Source organism: Mesoplodon mirus (genome assembly GCF_964341445.2).
Source record: "Mesoplodon mirus genome assembly, chromosome: 18".
Lineage (NCBI taxonomy): Eukaryota > Metazoa > Chordata > Mammalia > Artiodactyla > Ziphiidae > Mesoplodon > Mesoplodon mirus.
Window position 1 is genome coordinate 2,434,068 of NC_138994.1, and position 22,004 is coordinate 2,456,071.

At 37.1% G+C, this 22,004-nt stretch overlaps 1 protein-coding gene across 3 annotated transcripts in view; it reads left to right on the plus strand.

Annotated features, from left to right (window-relative positions):
* SKAP1 (src kinase associated phosphoprotein 1) overlaps nucleotides 1-22,004 on the plus strand; it is a 280,603-nt gene that overhangs the window by 16,506 nt on the left and 242,093 nt on the right. For all 3 annotated transcript variants that reach the window (XR_014291940.1, XM_082604463.1, XM_082604464.1), the window contains exon 2: nucleotides 20,232-20,337. Coding sequence is in view for 2 of the 3 variants with exons in the window: in XM_082604463.1 (XP_082460589.1) it covers nucleotides 20,232-20,337 (106 nt within the window). In the remaining variant the exon portion in view is untranslated. The remainder of the gene's footprint in view (nucleotides 1-20,231; nucleotides 20,338-22,004) is intronic.

The following is a 22,004-nucleotide window of genomic DNA, read 5'->3' on the forward strand; positions in this document are numbered from 1 at the left end:
CCCATCCCCAGCATACATACTTGACCTGCTAATCTGTGGGTTTCAGATGAAAGGTCAGGTCTCTGAGAGATCTCCCCTGACTTACTTCCCTCTAGACTAGTTGCATCTGCCCTAGGCCTGTGCCCCCCTCACTTTTCTTATTATAACTCATGTCACAATTTATTCTAATTGTCTATTTAAGTCTTTATTCTTTGGTAGACTGTAAACTTTTAGTTTAGATCCATCTTGTTCACTTTTTCAGTATTTAGCATGTACTAAGTGCTCAATAAATATTTGTTAACGAATAAAGGCATTCAGAAAAAAAGTGGCGTTGTTTATGGGATGTTTCTGATTTTGTCTTTTCTCTTTGGTGTGAGGACATTTACACCAGTGTGGTATTGCTCACTCACCCGTCAAAGGTATCAAGGTGTAGACCCTGTAACATCAAGTATTACGTGTAGTGAGTACTGTGATGTCAGAGGCACCTCAGGAGTGTTCTTACTCAGTTCGTGGTGTTTTTCACTCTGGGTTTTGCAGTTGCAGGAGCCTAAGGCATCCTGATGTGATAGGACATGATGTTTATATTAAAGGAGTTCTTGTTTGTACAAGGCTGATTGCTTAATGGAAAAACCACCCAGAGAGAGTGGTAAGCTTGGTTAAATACAGGAGGTGAAAATCTCTTCCTTGTTCAGGGGTGAGTAATGTGTTTCTGAGCAGGGTTGCTCAGGCACCTTCAGGTCATAATCACTATAAGTAGCATCATCTTGCAAATTGAAAGGCACATGTATTATATGTTGGTCTGTAATTTTCTTTCCTTAATATCTGTATCAAGTTTTGATATCAGGGTTATGCTGGCTTCATAAAATGAGTTGGGAAGTGTATAAAATACTAGATGTATAATCCCTCCTGTAGCTCTTGCTTTTGACTTATTTATGTTTTCATGATTATAAATTTTTTCATCTAGTGAGTTGTGGGAGTATTTTTAGATCAGGTTTAAAAAAAAAATGAGACAGATGGAAGAGATTGTCTTTGTGTCATTTTATTCCCCTGAGTAGATGACACTTGTAGCTGAAGGAACAAGTACTTAAATTAACAAGTGGCCCGCTAAAGTGTTTTGAAATGAAGCCTTCAAAAAAGTAATTTAGGGCTTCCCTGGTGGCACAGTGGTTGCGAGTCCGCCTGCCTATGCGGGGGACGCGGGTTCGTGCCCCGGTCTGGGGGGATCCCACGTGCCGTGGAGCGGCTGGGCCCGTGGGCCATGGCCGCTGAGCCTGTGCGTCCGGAGCCTGTGCTCCGCAACGGGAGAGGCCGCAGCGGTGAGAGGCCTGCGTACCGCAAAAAAAAAAAAAAAAGTAATTTAAAGTGAAACTTAAAAAGTAAAGTCATAATAAATTATCAAATATCCCCCCAATGAGTTGGGGGATAATTATATCCTGTTGATTCCGTTTTAGCAGTTTTAGTATATACAAATATAATTACATGGGATATTTTACTTATAAGCATTTAGTAAGGAGAGTAGAAGTTCAAAATAATATATATATATCTACATTTGTCATCTGTAGGCATGAAGTATTCAATTTTAACCATCCATCTCTCACAGGATCTCTCTTCCCCACTTTCTGTCTGCTTGGGTGGTCTCCTTTCCTATTCCCAGCTGTGAACCAGCACAGCCTACTACCACTGAGTGAAATGAAGAGGAGGGAGAAAAATTAAAATCTGTCTATCCAAGCTAAGAGTAGTATTACATTATGCTTGCATAGTGATTTTAATTTTACTTATTTTTTCATATTCTAAAACACATATTTTAGAACATTTAGAAAATACAGAAAAGTATGAAGAAGATGATAAAAATGACTTGTAATTCCACTACCTAGAGATGACCATTGTTAATATTTTGGTGTTTATCACAGTACCTGACTGACCTATAGGAGGGACTCAATAAAGATCGGGTTAATGAATGAATTTAACCCAGTCCCTCCCCCGTTCTTCTGGTAAAATGGGAAGATTATATCATATACCACTTTAAAAATTAATAGACTAGTTTTTAGAATAGCTTTAGATTTACAGAAAAATTAAGCAGGTGGTAGAGAGTTCTATTCCCCTTCCCCCCAGTTTCCTCCATTATTAACATTTCACATGACTGTGATACATTTATTACAATTAATGAACCAATATTGATATGTTATTGACTGAGTCTGTAGTTTATTCCATTTTCCTTAGATTTTACCTTATGTCCTTTCTCTTTTCCAGGATCCTATCCAGGATACGTCATTTAATTTATTTCTTTAGACTCCTCTTCTCTGCAACTGTTTCTCAAACTTTCCTTGTTTTTGATGACCTTGAGAGTTTTGAGGAGTACTGGTCAAGTATACGGTAGAACGCCCTATATTAGAATTTGTCTGATGTTTTTCTCATGATTAGGCCAGGGCTACAGGTTTTTGGAAAGGAGATCACAGAAGTAAAGTGCCATTCTCATCAAATGTCGAGGGTACATACTATCAGCATGATTTATGACTGTTGATGTTGACTTTGATCACCTGGCTGATACAGTTATTGTCAGGTTTCTCCACTGTCAAGTCACTCTTTATTTCCCCTTTCAATACTGTACTCTTCGGAAGGAAGTCTCCATGTACGATCTACACTTAAGTGTTGGGAGTTATGCTCCTTCTTCTTTAAGGTGGAGTATCTATATAACTTATTTGGAATTCTTCTGCACTGGAGATTAGTGTTTTCTCCCCCCATGTATTAATGTATTCAGTTACTTCTTTATATCATTGTGGACTCATGAATACTTATACTTTGAGTTATAATCCAATGTTACCTAACTTTGTTGCTCAAATTGTTCTAGCTTTGGCCATTGGGTGCTCTTTTACTTGGCTCCTGGGCTCCTTTTGACATGCCCCATGAATTTTGTGTGTGTGTGTGTGTGTGTGTGTGTGTGTGTGTGTGTGTTTTGGGCACTTCCTTACTTCTAGCACTACAAGATGCTCCAGGGTCATCTTGTATGTGTCCTGCCCCAGTCCTAAAATCAGCCATCTCTCAAAAAAGTGTTGGTTCCTTTTACTGAAGATTGGTATTAGAAATCAATATCTGGGTAGTAGGTGTGCTCATTGTCACTGGAATGTTGTTTCTTTTAGGCCTTCTCAGCTGACATAGCAAAGAAATATATGTGTGCAAAGTAACCCCACATATAAATATATCTATAAGCAATTTCTATACATAACCACCTGTATCTATACAAAGTTAAACATGAGTTCTTATTGATGTCTCCAACTCTTAATTCATTTTAGACTCCTTCCTATTCTTTTTTTAAATTAAGCTCACATTGTTTTATAACATTATGTAAGTTTCATTTGTACAACATTATATTTATAACATTATGTAAGTTTCATTTGTACATTATATTTCTACTTCTGTATACATTACAGTGTGCTCACCACCAAAAATTTAGTTTCTATCTGTCATGTACAGTTGACCCCCTTTTACCCATTTCACCGCCCCCCCACCCCCAATAACCAATACTCTGTTCGCTGTATCTACGTGTTTGTTCTTTTTGGTCTGTTTTGTTCATTTATTTGTTTGTTTTTTATATTTCACATATGAGTGAAATCATACAGTATTTGTTTCTCCCTCTGACTTATTTCGCTTAGCATAATACCCTCAAGATCCATCCATGTTGTCACAAATGTCAAGATTTCATCATTTTATAGCTGAATGGTAATATATTGTATTTATATATACCACATCTTCCTTATCCATTCATGTACTGATCGCTGTTTCCATATCTTAGCTATTGTAAAATATGCTATGCTGAATATAGAGGTACATACATCTTTTTGAATTAGTGTGTTTTGTATTCTTTGGATACATACCCAGAAGTGGAACAGCTGGATCATATATTAGTTTAATTTGTAATGTTTTGAGGAATCTCCATACTGTTTTCCATAGTGGCTGCACCAATTTACACTCCCGCCAACAATGCACGAGGGTTCCTTTTTCTCCACATCTCCTCCAGCACTTATTACGTCTTACCTTTTTGATAATAGTTATTCTAAGGGGTGTGAGGTGATATCTCATTGTGGTGTTGATTTGCATTTCCCTAATAATGATGTTGAACATCTCATCTTGTGTCCGTTGGCCATCTGTATGTCTTCTTTGGAAAAATGTCTATTCAGCTCTTCTCCTTAATATTCTTGCTGCTTGCTCCTATCTTTTCCACTCCAACACTAAGAAACTTGGCTCCCACCATTCATCATCCATTTATTGTTTGATTAGAGTATACATTTATAGCAGTATAAGAATTGAAAACCCCTACACCCATTGGAAACAACTTTATTGACTAGGGTCCAGTATTCACGTGCAGTTCCTTTTGCCTTTGGTCTTATAGACTACCCATTTCCAGTGTTACTTAGGTAACACTGGGGGGTACCTTTCCCCCATTTCTTCAGTGAGTTTAATTCATATATTTGTAATCAGTTAGATTATGTTGTTACAGTCTGCATTTTTTCCTGAGATTCCCCAACCTGCTAAATGATTTTTTGAAATTTGCAGACATTAAGCCTCATTCTTTGTGTTGTAAAGTCCTATAGGTTTTGATAATTACATAAAGCCATGTGTCAACCACTATTAAAGTAGCATACAGTATAGTTTCACTGCCCTAAAAGCCTCCTGTGCTTTACCTATTCATCCCTCCCTGACTCCTCTTGAACCCCTGATCTTTTTGTAGTGTTGCCTTTTCCAGAATGCTATGTAGTTGGAATCATACAGTATGTAGCCTCTTCAGATTGGCTTCTTTCACATAGTGATATGCATTTAAACTTCCCCCATGTTTTTTCATGGCTTGAGAGCTCATTTCTTGTTAGCACTGAATAGTATTCCACTGTTTGTATGTACCACAATTTATTTATCCACTCACCTACCGAAGGACACTTTGGTTGCTTCCAAAATTTTAGCAAGTATAAATAAAGCTGCTATAAACATTTATGTGCAGATTTTTGTGTGGACATAAGTTTTCAACTCAATTGGGTGAATACTCAGGAGTGTGATTGCTGGATTTTTTGATAAGAATATGTTTAGCTTTGGAAGAAACCAAACCATCTTCCAAAGTGGCTATACCATTTTACATTCCCATCAGCAATTAATGAGAGTTCTGGTTGCTCTACATCCTTGCCAGCCATCAGTATTGTCAATTTTTAAAAATTTATCCATTCTAATAGTTACATAGTGATATCGCATTGTTGTTTTAATTTGCAATTCCCTAATGACATATGATGGTGAGTGTCTTTTCATGTGCTTATTTGTCATCTGTGTATCTTCTTTGGTGAGAAGGTACACAGGTGACAAATGCACATCTTATGTCCATTTTAAAACTGGGTTGTTTGTTTTCTTATTGTTGAGTTTTAAGAGTTCTTTGAATATTTTGGATATAAGTCCTTTCTTAGATATGTGTTTTGTAAAGATTTTCTACCAGTCTGTGGCTTGTCTTTTCATTCTCTTAACACTGTCTTTTGCAGAACAGAAGTTTTCCATTTTCATGAAGCCTAAATTATTTCTTTCATTCATCATGCTTTTGGTCTTGTAACTAAAAACTCATTGCCAGACCCAAGGTCACCTGCATTTTCTCCTGTGTTATCTTCTAAGGTTTTAGTTTTGCATTTTACATTTAGGTCTGTGATCCACTTTGAGTTAATTTTTGTGAAAAGTTAGAGCTGTGCCTTGTTTTTTTTTTCATTTGGATGTTTAGTTGTCACAGCACAATTTGTTAAAAAGACTGTCCTCTCTCCACTGAATTGCCTTTACATCTTTGTCAAAGATCAGTTGACTGTGTTTGTGTGAGGCTATTTCTGTGTTCTCTGTTCTGTTCCATTGATCTGTGTCTGTTCTTCCAACAGTGCTACTCTATCTTGATCACTGTAGCATAGTAGTAAGTCTTTAAGTTGAGTAATGTCAGTCCTTCAGCGTTACTCCTTCTTTCTCCTCCTGTCATCCTCCCTCTACTCTTCCTCTTCCTCCTCCCCCCTTCCTCTTCCTTTTCTTGTTCTCCTTCCTCTTCTCCTTCTCCTTTTCATTCAGTATTGTGTTAAAATATGCTGTGAGAATTTTTGAATTCCTTAAATTTTCTTCATGAATATTATTTTTAATTGGTTATATAATATTTCATTATATGATCTATGATATAACCAATAACCAGGGTTTAGTGGAAAAAATACAGAACATTTGATATCTCATTTTTGTAAATGAAAATAAAAAGGTTTTGTTAGCACAGAATAAAAACTGAAAGAGTTAGGAGTTCCCTGGTGGTCCAGTGATTAGGACTCCATGCTTCCACTGCAGGGGGCACAGGTGCGATCCCTGGTCAGGGAATTAAGATCCCGCATGCTGCCCGGTATGGCCAAAAAACAAACAAAAAAAACCTGAAAGAGGATGGGATTGCAAATTTTGTTCCTTATATCAATTTCTTTATTTTCTGATGTTTCTATAGTGAGTAACAATGCCTTTTTTATTAGAGGGAAAGGTAAATATGTTTGTGTTTGTTTTCTAAAGTGTGAGAAATATCTTTTCTTCCTTTTCCCCTCTCAATCTGATATTGGTAATTTGGGTTTTCTCTTTTTTCCTTTTATGAATCTTGATAAAACCTTTAGGGACTTATCAAATTTATTGGTCTTTTAAAAGAACCAACCAATGTTTTTTCAGCTCTCTATTTAATTGATTTCCATTCTTATCTTTATTAATTTCTTTTTCCTGCTTGGAGTTTAATTTGTTCTTCTTTTTCTAGTTTCTTAAGATGAAAACTTAGATCATTGATTTTAATCCTTTCTTCTTTTCTACCATAAGCATTTAAAGCTGTATGTTTCCCTTAAGTGTGGATTTACGTGCGTCCTACAAATTTGGATGTGTTGTATTTTATAATCATTCAGTTTATTCAAAGAAGAGTATTTCCTCTTTGATTTATGTTACTTCGAATTGAGGCTTTTTAGATATCTCATTGTTATTGATTTCTAACTTATTTTATGGTCAGAGAACATACTCTAAGATTTTAGACTTTTGGTGTTTATAAGACTTATTTTATGGACTAGAATAAGGTATATCTTGGTGAACATTTCATATGCACTTAAAAAAAGTGTATTCTGTAGTTGTTAGATGTAGCATTCTATGAATGTCAATTAGATCAAAGTTGTTGATAGTGTTGTTCAGGTCCTCTATCTCTTTGCTCATTATTTGTCTAGTTGTTCTATTAGTTTCTGAAACAGGGTAGTAAAATCCCCAACTATGATTGTAGATATGTCTTTTTTTTTTTTTTTTTTGCGGTACGTGGACCTCTCACTGCTGTGGCCTCTCCCGTTGCGGAGCACAGGCTCCGGACGCGCAGGCTCAGCGGCCATGGCTCACGGGCCCAGTTGCTCTGCGGCATGTGGGATCCTCCCGGACCAGGGCACAAACCCGTGTCCCCCGCATCAGCAGGCGGACTCTCAACCACTGCGCCACCAGGGAAGCCCTGTAGATATGTCTTTTTCTTACTCTAGTTGCATTGGAATTTGCTTCAAGTATTTTGCAGCTATTTTATTATGTGCATACACTTCATAATTGTTCTATCTTTCTGATGACTTGGCCCTTTTATCATTATGAAATATCCCTCTTTATCTCTTGTAATACTCCATGTACTGAAGTCTACTTTGTCTTACATTAGTATACCCATTCCATCTTCCTTATGCTTACTCTTTGCATACTGTATAATTTCCATTCTTTTTTTTCAGCCTATCTGTGTCTTTATATTTAAAGTGTGTCTCTTATAGATTACTTTGAACAATTATATGCCAATAAAATGGACAACCTAGAAGAAATGGACAAATTCCTAGAAATGTACAATCTCTCAAGACTGAATCAGGAAGAAATACAAAACATGAATTGAATCAGTAATTGAATCAGTATTTTAAAAACTCCCAAGAAACAAAATTCCAGGACTAGATGGCTTTACAGGTGAATTCTGCCAAACATTTAGAGAAGGGTTAACACCTATCCTTCCCAACTATTCCAAAAAAATTGCAGAGGAAGGAATGCTCTGAACACATTCTGTGAAGCCAGTATCACCCTGATACCAAAACCAGACAAAGATAAAACAAAAAAAGAAAATTACAGGCCAGTATCACTGATGAACATAGATGCAAAAATCCTCAACAAAATATTAGCAAACCAAATCATACACCATGATCAAGTGGGATTAATCCCAGGGATGCAAGGATGGTTCAATATCCACAAATCAATCAGTGTGATACACCACATTAACAAATTGAAGAATAAAAATCATATGATCATCATATGTTGCAGAAAAAGATTTTGACAAAATTCAACATCCATTTATTATAAAAACTCTCAGTAAAATGGATATAGAGGGAATATACCTCAACATAATAAAGGCCATGTGTGACAAGCCTACAGCTAACATCATACTGAATGACGAAAAGCTGAAAGTATTTCCTCTAAGGTCAGGAACAAGATAAGTATGCCCTTGAGGGTATTATGCTAAGTGAAATAAGTCAGACAGAGAAAGACAAATACTGTGTGATTTCACTTATATGTGGAATCTTAAAAACAAAACAAATATGAACAAATATAACTAAACGGAAACAGAGTCATAGATACAGAGAACAAACAGGTGATAGCCAGAGGGGAAGGTAGTGGGGAGGTGGGAGGAGAGAAATAGGTGAGGGAGATTAAGAGGTACAAACTTCCAGTTACAAAATAAATGAGTCACAGGTTTGAAATGTACAGTTTGGAGAATATAGCCAATAATTATGTAATATCTTTGTATGCTGACAGATAACTAGATTTATCATGGTGATCATTTTGAGATGTATAGAAATTTTGGATCATTATGTTGTGTGCCAGGAACTAACATAGTGTTGTAAGTCAATTATACTTCAAAAACAAATAAACTCATAGGAAAAGAGATCAGATTTGCAATTGCCAAAGGTGGAGGGTGGAGGGAGGGAGGGGGAACTGGATGAAGACAGTCAAAAGATACAGATCTCCAGGGCTTCCCTGGTGGCGCAGTGGTTGAGAGTCCGCCTGCCGATGCAGGGGACACGGGTTTGTGCCCTGGTCCAGGAAGATCCCACATGCCGCGGAGCGGCTGGGCCCGTGAGCCATGGCCACTGAGCCTGCGCATCCAGAGCCTGTGCTCCGCAATGGGAGAGGCCACAACAGTGAGAGGCCCGTGTACCGCAAAAAAAAAAAAAAAAAAAGATACAGATCTCCAGTCATAAGATAAATAAGTACTAGGGATGTAATGTACAACATGATAAATATAATTAACACTGCTGTACAGTTTATATGAAAGTTGTTAGAGAGTAAATCCTTAGAGGTCTTATCACAAGGAAAAAGTTTTTTATTTCTTTAATTTTGTGTCTATATGAGATGATAGGTATTCACTAATCTTATTGTGGTAATCATTTCATGGCATATGTAAGTCAAATCATTATGCTGTACATCTTAAACTTACATAGTGCTGTATGTCAATTATATCTCAATAAAACTGGAAGGAAAAAAGTGTCTCCTGTAGACAGCATATAATTGGGTCTTGCATTTTTATTCAGTTAGAAAAATCTCTGCTTTTTAATTGAAGTGTTTAATTCATTTACATCTAATATAACTATTGTTATGGATGGATTTAGGGTCTACCATTTAACTGTCTGTTTTGCAATTGTCACATTTTTTTTATTACACTTGCTTTTAAAAAAATTAATCAGATGCTTTTAGTATTCCATTTTAATTTCTCTATTTTAAAAAAATTGTTCCTCCTTACTTTGTTTGTTAGGGTTGTTCCAGTGATTACAGTATGTTCCTTAAGTTATCACAGGCTACTCAGAGTTAATTTTATACCACTAAAGGGGGTTCATTTTCTCCCCTTCCCCCACCCTCTGTTTTATTTCTGTCACATATTTTGCATGTACATATGTTATAAACTGTGCAATGCACTGTTATAATCTGTGCTTTAGCTTGCCAGTTATCTTTTGAAGAAATTAAGAGAAAGAGGAGAAAAGTGATAATATTTTATATTTATCCACATATTTAGCATTTTGGTAACCCTGTAGATCTGAATTTCCTTTTGGTGTCAGTTCCCTTCAGCTTGATGAATTTCATTTAGAATTTTTTTTTTTTTTTTTTTTGCGGTACGCGGGCCTCTCATTGTTGTGGCCTCTCCCGTTGCAGAGCACAGGCTCCGGACACGCAGGCTCAGCGGCCATGGCTCACGGGCCCAGCCGCTCCGCGGCATGTGGGATCTTCCCGGACCGGGGCACGAACCCGCGTCCCCTGCATCGGCAGGCGGACTCTCAACCACTGCGCCACCAGGGAAGCCCTAGATTTTTTTTTTTTTTTAGAGCAGGTTTGTTAGCAAAAAATTTTCTCAGTTTTTGTTTATCTGAAAAAGTCTTTGTTTTGCCTGTACATTTTGACAGCTATTGTCATTGGATATAGAATTCTGGGTTGACAGGTTTTTTTCCCTTTTTCTTTTCAGCACTTTAAATATGTCGCTCTAGTGTCTTCTGGCCTCCATTATTTTTGATGAAAAGTCAACTCTCGTTCCTATCATTATTTTCTTATGGGTAATGGGTCATTTTCTCTAGCTTCTTTGAAATTCTTCTCTTTATCTTAGGTTTTCAGCAATTTGACTATAATTGCCAGTGTTTAGTTTTCTTTATGTTTATCCTACTTGAGGTCCACTGAGCTTCTTGAATCTGTAAATTAATATTTTTCATCAAATTTGGGAAATTTTTGATAATTATTTCTTCTGGTACATTTTCTGTCCTATTCTGGTTTTAACCTTCTTCTGAGATTCCAAGTATATGTAAGTTGTGGCATTTGGTGTTTTCCCACAGCCCACTAAGCTTTTTGCCTAAGGATGCCCCCTAGCCACTCCACCCCACATGGACTGGGAGTACCTTTAGGTGAAAAGCTATATAAACACAAGTCTCACCCTGCAGTTCCTTTCTTTCAAGGATCAAATCCCCACCAATTTCTGCCTGCTTTTGGCTACTGTTTGGTGCCCTAAAATAGTTGCTTTAAAATTTTTTGTCTAGTGTTGATAATTCTTATCTATGGGAAAGTCATTCCAACATAAGCTATTCTACTATTACCCAGAAAGCTACCGATTTTCAAAGCATTTATTTTCTGGCTACCCTAATGAATTCTTACAATTTCTAAAAGTTTTCCAACTTCATAGTTTTAAGCTTATGTCTTTGGTTATAATATCTGTGCATAATGGCTTTTTTTAAACTTCTAAGACTTCTTTTTGTCTAGAACCTCCAGAACAGTGTTATTTGACAGTGGGAGTAGCTGGAAAAACAATCTTTAATAATAATGACTTTAGTTTTTCAGCCATAAATATGATGCTACTTTGCGACATATATATTCCTTAGGTTAAGAAGGTATTCTTTTACTTCTATTTAATATAGTTTTGTCACAAATAGATAATAAATATCATCAGAGGTGGTTCCGTCATTTGCCAAGAGGTTTGTATAGACTTCTCTTTTTTTTTTTTTTTTTTTTGCGGTATGCGGGCCTCTCACTGTTGTGGCCTCCCCCGTTGCGGAGCACAGGCTCCGGATGCGCAGGCCCAGCGGCCATGGCTCACGGGCCCAGCCGCTCCGCGGCATATGGGATCCTCCCAGACCGGGGCACGAACCCGTATCCCCTGCATCGGCAGGCGGACTCTCAACCACCGCGCCACCAGGGAGGCCCTAGACTTCTCTTTTAACCTATTAAATAACTATCTAATACATCAATAATGCTGAAACATCTTTATATTCCCAGGATAAACGATATTATTCTTTTAATATACTGCTAGGTGTGATCTCCTAGTATTTTATTTAGGATTTTTGTATCTATATTAACTTTATTTTTTAATTTTATTTTTAAAAACGTTTTATTTTATATTGGAGTATAGCTGATTAACAATGCTGTGTTATTCCTGTCCTGCATAGCACAGGGAGATCAGCTTGGTGCTTTGCGACCACCTAGAGGGGTGGGATAGGCAGGGTGGGAGGGAGACGCAGGAGGGAGGGGGATATGGGGATGTATGTATACATAAAGCTGATTCACTTTGTTATACAGCAACAACTAGCACAACATTGTACAGCAACTATACTCCAATAAAGATGTTAAAAAAAAAACCCCAATGCTGTGTTAGTTTCAGGCGCACAGCAAAGTGACTCAGCCATACACACATATGCATCCATTCCCCTTCAAATTCTCTTCCCATCTAGGTCATCTCATAATACCAAGCAGACTTCCCTGTGCTACACAGTAGGTCCCCCATTGGCCATCCATTTTAAACATAGCAGTATGTACATGCCAATCCCAAACTATCCCCGCCCCCCACCCTTCCCTCTATATTAACTTTAAACTGATTCCTTTTTGTGCTCTTTTAGAACTGTAGTTATGCTAGGTTATACCAAATGATTTGAGAAGTTTCTCATAATTTGAGAATTATGCTCTGGAATAATTTATATAGAAAAAGAATTATTCATTACTTAAAGGTTTGAAAAACATCTAAAAAACTATATTAATATGAACTTAAAAAAACATTTAGCAACCTTTTCTTCTTTTCCCCTGGTTATTAGCCTGTTCAGGATTCAGGTTTTCCATTTCTCAATTCAGTTTTAGAAATTTATATTTTTCTCAGAAACTTTCACGGAGATTTTTATATTTATTTGCATGGCACTTTATTTTGTTTACATAGCACTTTGTTTTTGAAATAATCTTTTAAGGGGATAAAAATGATGCCCACTATCATAATATTTAAATATGCATAAAAGCACAAAAAAGAAAATTAAAATAACTTGAAATCTCACCAACTTTATGAAATATTTCATTATCTTTAAAAAGTTTTGGTGTTTGTTATTGCTTCTTTTTATTCTGCCTCATTTCTGTGTATTTGTGCATTCTCTCCTTTTTCCTTGATTACATTTGCTGATCATATATCAATTTATTGGATTACCCCCTCACTTCTGAAAAGTCCCAGCTCTTATACTTATTTAGCATTTATATATATATTTTTCTCACTATTTTTAAGTTCAGTGGTTTTGTAACCACTAAGTTGTGCAATGGAACCCTTTTCAAAATTGAAATCTTATGTGAAATCCTAGTGTATAAATAGATAAAAGCCAAGGACTTGTGATTAAAGCAAAGGGGATCATGAGTGGAAGGGAGTTTCCCAGAGTTTCACTCACTTGACCCCACCCCAACCCCAACTCCTGCTCTTTCTTATCAGACGCTTATGACTCCAGAGAGCACTGTTAGACAACCACTGTTCTGACTTATTAATTCTGCTTTTATCTTTATTGTTTCTTTTCTCCTCCTTTCCATAGGCTGGTTTATTGCTCTTTTCTGATTTTTTGAATTTGGTGCTTATTGTATTTCTTTTCATTCTTTTTTATTTAATATTGGAAATATTGAAGTCTATAAACCTGTCACTCTGTACAATGCTGGTCACATTTTATAATATTTTACACAGACTGTTTTCTCAGTACGTGGTAATTATAGTAATTATAATTTCACAATTGTTGTCATCAGTGATATATAATCTTAAGAGTTTTATCTGTTTTGCTACCTTTTTCTCTTTTTTCTATATTTTATCATATTGAATATTTTAAAAATCTTTTGTTCTACTTTTATTACATTAGTGTTTGAAAAATCATAGTTAAACCCATTTGCTTTAAATCATTGTCCAGGATGGAATAGTACCCATTAGCCCTATGTAAATAAGTAATTTAACATGTTTTTCTTCTTCTCTATTCCTTTTCTAACTGCATTCAGATGCTTATTACATTTTTTTTTTTTTTTGGTACGTGGGCCTCTCACCATTGTAGCCTCTCCCTCTGCGGAGCACAGGCTCCGGACGCGCAGGCTCAGCGGCCATGGCGCACGGGCCCAGCCTCTCCGCGGCATGTGGGATCCTCCCAGACCGGGGCACGAACCCGTGTCCCCTGCATCGGCAGGCGGACTCGCAACCACTGCGCCACCAGGGAAGCCCCTTATTACATTTTTTTTTACAAACGTCTTAATTAAGAATTACTTTTTAAAATAAGTTTTAAGATATACTTACCCACAAGTATCTAGATTTAACTTATTTTGCTGTTTTGAATTTCATCACCACCTCTTTCTGTTGATCAGTGTGTCCTTGAAAAGATTTTCTTCAGGAAAGAATGTAGGTGGTAGAAATTCAGAGCCACAACTGTTTGAAAATGTTTTGCTAGTCTCCTTCATGTTATATAACCAACATCTTGACTATACTTAGAATTCTTTTTTTTTTTTTTTTTTGGCTGTACGTGGGCCTCTCACTGTTGTGGCCTCTCCCACTGCGGAGCACAGGCTCCAGATGCGCAGGCTCAGCGGCCATGGCTCACGGGCCCAGCCGCTCCACGGCATGTGGGATCTTCCCGGACTGGGGCACGAACCCGTGTCCCCTGCATCGGCAGGCAGACTCCCAACCACTGCGCCACCAGGGAAGCCCTGCTTAGAATTCTTGAGCACAGTATTTTTCCTTTAAAGCACTGTAAAACTTTCATCTTCTAGTGCTTATTTTGTGGAGAGGCCATTTTGACTCTTATTTTGTAGACTACTTATTTTTTTCCATGTCGGTGCTTGAGGAATGTTTTCATTTTCCATCAGTTTTGAAATTTCAGAAGGATATACGTAGATGTTGTAATTTGTTCATTTATACATTCTTTTTTTTGTTTGTTTTTTTGTGGTATGCGGGCCTCTTACTGTTGTGGCATCTCCCATTGCGGAGCACAGGCTCCGGATGCGCAGGCTCAGTGGCCATGGCTCACGGGCCCAGCCGCTCCGCACATGTGGGATCCTCCTGGACCAGGGCACGAACCCGTGTCCCCTGCATCGGCAGGCAGACTCTCAACCACTGTGCCACCAGGGAAGCCCCATTTATATTTTTTAATAGCTTCATTGAGATATAGTTCGTATGCCATACACCCTACCCATTTAAAGTGTACAATCCAATGGCTTTTAGTATAGTATTCACAGAGTTGTGCAATCATCACCAAGGTAAATTTTAGAACATTTTAATCATCCCCAAAGAAAACTTGAACCCCCTTAGCTTTCATTCTCCAATCTGCCTCCAGTTCTCCCACAGCCCTAGGCATCCACTAACCTACTTTCTGTTTCTATAGATTTTTGCCTATCCTGTATAGTTCATGTAAATGGAATTATACAATATGTAGCCCTTGTGACTCGTTTCTTTTGTTTGGCGAAATAATGATTTCAGAGATTTATTTGTATTGTAGCATTTCATTTTTCATTGCTGAATAATATTCCATTGTATAAATATGCCATATTTTATTTATCTGTTCATCAGCCGATGGACATTTGGGTTTTGTCCACATATTGGCTATTAAGAGTAATGCTGCTCAGAAGACCTAAATAGACATTTCTCCAAAGAAGATATACAGATTGCCAACAAACACATGAAAGGATGCTCAACATCACTAATCATTAGAGAAATGCAAATCAAAACTACAATGAGGTATCACCTCACACCGGTCAGAATGGCCATCATCAAAAAATCTACAAACAAGAAATGCTGGAGAGGGTGTGGAGAAAAGGGAACCCTCTTGCACTGTTGGTGGGAATGGAAATTTATACAGCCACTATGGAGAACAGTGGCTATGTTTGAGGAACCTCCACTATGGAGGTTCCTTAAAAAACGAAAAACAGAACTACCATATGACCCAGCAATCCCACTCCTGGGCATATACCCTGAGAAAACCATATTTCAAAAAGAGACATGTACCACAGTGTTCATTGCAGTACTATTTACAATAGCCAGGACATGAAAGCAACCTAAGTGTCCATCAACAGATGAATGGATAAAGAAGATGTGGCACATATATACAATGGAATATTACTCAGCCATAAAAAGAAACAAAACTGAGTTATTTGTAGTGAGGTGGATGGACCTAGAATCTGTCATACAGAGTGAAGTAAGTCAGAAAGAGAAAAACAAACACCGTATGCTAACACATATATATGGAATCTAAAAAAAAAAAAAAAAGGTTCTGATGAACCTAGGGGCAGGACAGGAATAAAGACGTCGATGTAGAGAATGGACTTGAGGACATGGGGAGGGGGAAGGGTAAGCTGGGATGAAGTGAGAGAGTGGCATGGACATATATACACTACCAAGTGTAAAATAGAAAGCTAGTGAGAAGCAGCTGCATGGCACAGGGAGATCAGCTCGGTGCTTTGTGACCACCTAGAGGGGTGGGATAGGGAGGGTGGGAGGGAGATGCAAGAGGGAAGGGATATGGGGATATATGTATACAAATAGCCGATTCACTTTGTTATACATCAGAAACTAACACAACACTGTAAAGCAATTATACTCCAATAAAGATGGTTAAAAAAATAATGCTGCTATGAACATTTGTGTACAAGTTTTTGTTTGAACACCTGTTTTCATTTCTCTTGGGTAATATCTAGTGGTGGAATTGCTTGGTCATTTGGTAACTCTCTGTTCAGCCTTTTGAGGAACTGCCAGACATTTACAAAATGGCGGCACCATTTTATATTCCCACTGGCAATGTATGAGGGTCCTAATTTCTCTCCATCTTTGACAGCACTTGTTATTGTCCATCTTCTTAACTGTAGCCATCCTAGTGGATGTAAAGTGGTACTTCATTGTGGTTCATTTTCCTGGTATCAACTGATGTTGAGCATCTTTTCGTTTGTTATTGGTCATTTGTATATCTTCTTTGGATAAATGTCTGTTTAGATCCTCTGCTTGTTTTAAGACTGGGTTATTTGTCTTTTTATTATTGAGTTGTAAGAGCTTTTTATATTTCTGCATATGTCTCCTATCAGATATATGATTTGCAAAATTTTTCTCACTTTCTTGATAGCACCCTTTGAACCACAATAGTTTTTCATTTTTTAAAGTCTTTATTGAATTTGTTACAATATGCTTCTGTTTTATGTTTTGGTGTTTTGGCTGTGAGGCATATGGGATTTTAGCTCCCCGAGCAGGGATCGAATCCGCACCACCTGCATTGGAAGGTGAAGTCTTAACCACAGGACCACCAGAGTAGTCCCCAATAGTTTTTCATTTTTGATGTCCAATTTTTTCTTTTGTTGCTTGTTCTTTTGGCATCATATCTAAGAAACTATTATCTAATCCAAGGTCACAAGGATTTATGCCTATTTTCTTCTAATAGTTTTAGCTTTTACTTTTTATTAACTCAAAATGTGATCCATTTTGAGTTAATTTTTGTATATTGTGTGAGGTAGCTGTCCAACTTCATTTTTTTGCATGTGGATATTCAGTTGTTCCAGCACCATTTGTTGAAAAACTATTCTTTTCCATTGAATTGTCTTCGCATCCTTATCAAAAATTTATTGACTATAAATGTGAGGGGTTACTTCTAAATTCCCAGTTCTTTTCCTTTGACCTGTGTGTTTGTTTTTATGCCAGTATTGTATTGTCTTGATTACTGTTGCTGTGTAGTAAGTTTTCAAATCAGAAAATGTGAATCCTCCAAATTTGTTCTTCTTTTTCAAAATTGTTTTGGATATTCTGGGTCTCTTGGATTTCCAAATGAATCATAGGATTAGCTTGTCAATTTCTGCAAAAAAGCCAGATGAGATTTTTATAGAGATTGCATTGAATCTTTAGATTAATATGGAAATATTCCCATATTAATAGCAGTAAGTCTCATATTTGAACATGAGATTCTTCCCATTTATTTAGGCCATTAATTTCTTTCAAAAATAAATCTTTTGTAGTTTTCAGAGTTTAAGTTTTATACTTCTTTTGCTAAATTTATTCCTAAGTATTTAATTCTGTTTTACGTTATCTTAAATGGAAGTTTCCTAATTTAATTTTCATTTTTTCGTTGCTACTATATAGAAATACAACTGATTTTTAAAAATATTTATTTATGGGCTGCACTGAGTCTTCATTGCAGCACGCGGGCTTCTCTAGTTGTGGCGTGCGGGCTTAGTTGCCCTGCAGCATGTGGATCTTAGTTCCCCAACCAGGGATCGAACCCGCGTCCCCTGCATTGGAAGGTGGATTCTTAACCACTGGACCACCAGGGAAGTCCCATTACAACTGATTTTTGTGTATTAATCTTGTATCCTGCAAACTTACTGAACTCATTTGTTAGACCTAATAGTGTTTCAATGGATTCCTTAGGGTTTTCTATATACAAGATTATGTCATCTGCAAGTAGAGATAGTTTTACCTCTTCCTTTCTAATTTAGACTCTTTTAATTTCATTTCTTCCATAATTGCCCTGGCCAGCACCAGTACAATGTTAAGTATAAGTGGTGAGAGGAGGCAGCTTGTCTTGCTGCTGATCTTAGAAGCAGGGAGGAAGCATTCAGTCTTTCACTTGTTGACCTAAAACAATCAAATAACCAGTTATTTTACCAGCAAAATGGGTTTATTTGGGAACAGCAAAGACTTGCAATTCAGGACGTGCAATCTATGGTGATCCACAGGCAAATCCAGAGAACAAAAGAGAGGAACTTTCTTTTATAGAGGAGAAGAAGGAGTTGGGAGGGGCTATTATAAACCAAGAGTCCATTGGAGAAAACTGGGAGTTCAAAGTGTAATGGCTTTTCATTGGCTGAGTTGTGTAACAGTCTCTCATTGGCTGGGCTCTTGCAGGGCAAGGAGAAATTTTTCCTTCCTCCTTCTGGGTAGTAAAGTATCAACATTCTTCCTGTTGAAGATACAAAGGTACACCTCTTCCTATTGAGTCTGCAATTGACATCTATGGGTAGGGCGTGAGCACTCCCTCTTCTGGTATCCTGACTTACTTAAAATGAGGGTTCTATTTATTAATTTTCACACACCATTGTGATGTTAGTGGGTTTTTTGTAGATGGTCTTTATGAGGCTGAGGAAATTTCCTTCTATTCCTAGTTTGTTGAGTGTTTTTTTATCATGAAGTGCTGTTGAATTTTGTCAAATGCTTTTTCTGCATCTATTGAGATGATCACATGGTCTTTGTCCTTTATCCTGTTAATATGGTATATTACATTATTTGATAGCATTTTTTTTTACCTTTTAATTAAACTTCTCATTTTTTCATTCTTTAGCCGTTAGAGGAACTTGGAGGAACCTATTAAATGACATATGCAATAAATGTGATGCAGGTCTTGGAAGTTGATGGTGGTCCTCAGTGAAATTTTTATTTCCAGAACTTCATCAAAAGTACATCTTATACCCCATCAGAAGTTCTTGTAATGGCTATCTAAGATTTTTTTGTTTGGTGTTGTTGAGTGGTGTGAATGTAAAACAAAATTTTAAGTATGCTTATGTAACCCAACTGTATAAATTCATAACATTATCTTGATAGTATATATAATACAGTTTCATATTTTTGGAAGTGGAAAATTTTAACCATGTTATTTATTTGCTTTTTAGGGATTATAATTCTTTTATGCATAATAAAGTGTATAGCTAGCATTTCTGGCAATTATAATCATTATCAGTGTATTTTGTCTTTGAAAATTTGTAAATGCCCCCCCAATTTCTTTCAACATAACATCATTTGTTCCATATTATATATTTCTATCATGTATAGAAATAATATGTAATTATGCTCACATAGTTGCAGTTTCCTCCTCTTGGACACATTTTTTCTTTTCCATGTGGGTTCCTTCAATTGGTTGCATTGTCATTTTCATTAATGATGCATCTGCTGATTAATTTTTCTTCTTTGAATGCCTGCCCTTTTGGTTCTTGATTTTGCAGTTCAGCTCTATTTTAAATTTCAGTTCCATTTACTGGTATTTCTCTCTAGCTTCTGTTGGCTTGTGACTTGTTTGTAATGTTTACATGTTTATAAAACTGACAGTCCATCCTCTGCCATCGGTGATAATTAATATTTAAATATTTCTTTAAGACGGTTTAGAAAATAATTATTTCTTATGGTTAATATATGCATTAACTTTCTAAATTCATAGCAAGGTCTTGGATTATCAGAAAATGTCATTTACAGGCATATATAAAGTTTTGTTTATTTTTTATTCTGGTGAAATATATATAGCATAAAATGTACCATTTTAACCACTATTAAGTGTACAGTTCTGTGGCATTAATTACATTCACCTCGTTGTGCAACTTTAAAGTTTTTAAAGAGAAAATAATACCCATTTCTTAGTCCTTCAGATTTTCCTCCTTCTCCCTTAGTACTTTTTCTTTTCCATTGATCAACTTTCCTTTTCTTTTAGATACTGAGGAGTTCCTGGGAGAAGTTTTGCGGAATGAGAACCTCAGTGCTGGTGCAAGGGACAACAGAGACCATATTCTACGGGGCTTGCAGCAAATCAAAGCTAGGTTTGTATAAACTGGTTCCATTATTCTTCTTCATAAGCTTTAAAACAATTTATAATCAGTAAAATCTACTTTAATTGTATATAAATTAGCAAAGTAAGACACACCTATCATAATTCTTTATACTTGGTAGAGGCTTAATAAATGTGTACTGAATTGCATTGGAGGTAGGCAGGCATATTTAGGGTAGTTTACCAAAATGGAAATATTTTGATAATTATGTTAAAAAAATTATCCTGCTTTCAGCTTTGGATTGTTATGTTAGTCTTTATTGAACACTTTTGCAAAATGTGTGAAAAGCTAAATATTTATGATTGTCCAAATTACTGAAAGGGAAGATGTTAAACAGTATGAGGTAATTTTTGTTAGGATTTTTGGTCTTGATTTTATATCCACATCTCCTTTCCTAATAGAAAACTTAAACTGGACTTATCTAGTTGATTCTCTGAGCACAGTAGAATGTCTTAGTCTCAGACTGATTGGAATATCATGCTCATTAAGTTTTTGTTTTTTTTAAATTAAAAGCCCTGACCTAATTTGTACCTTTTAGAATGTGAGCACCTGACAGATGCATACACTTGCTTGATGGTGGAAGAAATAAAAATTTTCCTTTACAGTATATTTCCCGACCACCTCTTGCTTGAAATGTGGTAACTGAACGAGAGTTGGGGATAAGAGAGTGTTACTTTACGTGTTTTCCAACTTGGAGGCAATGTGATTCAGCATGTTTGAACTGAGCACTCTTAGTAAAGGGAGAGCAACGGCAGGGACATGCCTGGGATTTGGTTTTTTGTTTGTGTTTTTGGCTGCACCGTGTGGGATTTTAGTTCCCCGCGTTGGGAGCACAAAGTTTGTTTGTTGTTGTTGTTGTTTGACTGTGTTGGGTCTTAGTTGCCGCACGCGGGCTTTCTCTAGCCGCAGCGAGCAGTGGCTACTCTTTGTTGCGGTGCGCGGGCTTCCCATTGAGGTGGCCTCTCCTGTTGCGGAGCACAGGCTCCAGGCACATGGGCTTCAGTAGTTGTGGCACGTGGGCTTCAGTAGTTGTGGCTCATGGGCTCTAGAGTGCAGGCTCAGTAGCTGTGGCGCACAGACTTAGTTGCTCCACGGCATGTGGGATCTTCCCGGACCAGGGATCGAACCTGTGTCCCCTGCATAGGCAGGCAGATTCTTTACCCCCTGCGCCACCAGGGAAGCCTGGGAGCACGGAGTCTTAACCACTGGGCCACCAGGAAAGTCCTTATACCTGGAATTTAATTTGTGTGGCTGACCAATCTTAGCATCTACTTTAGAAGCCTCATTGAAACTCCTTAGAAGCAAGCAAGGAGTTTTATCCTTTCAAAGGGCACAGCCAGAATATATTCCTTCCAGGAATGTGAGAGAACCTCTCAAGATGCCCTGCTGGATCTTAATCGATCTTTCCTGCTGGCTAATTAAACATCACTTTTACTCAGCAACTGGGGACTGTGTAATTATCAGCCTGGGTTGCCCTGAATAATTGAAACAAACAGAATGCGAAAGATGGGAGCTTTTTGCAAAATGAGAATATCTATAATTTATGGTAGGCTGGAAGAGTGTTTAAAACAAACTTCCCCATAATGTTGCTTTATTAGTAGATATGTTTAGGCTTCGTTGTGTACCTGAAGGCTCAGTTAGTAACTTATAGAATTTTT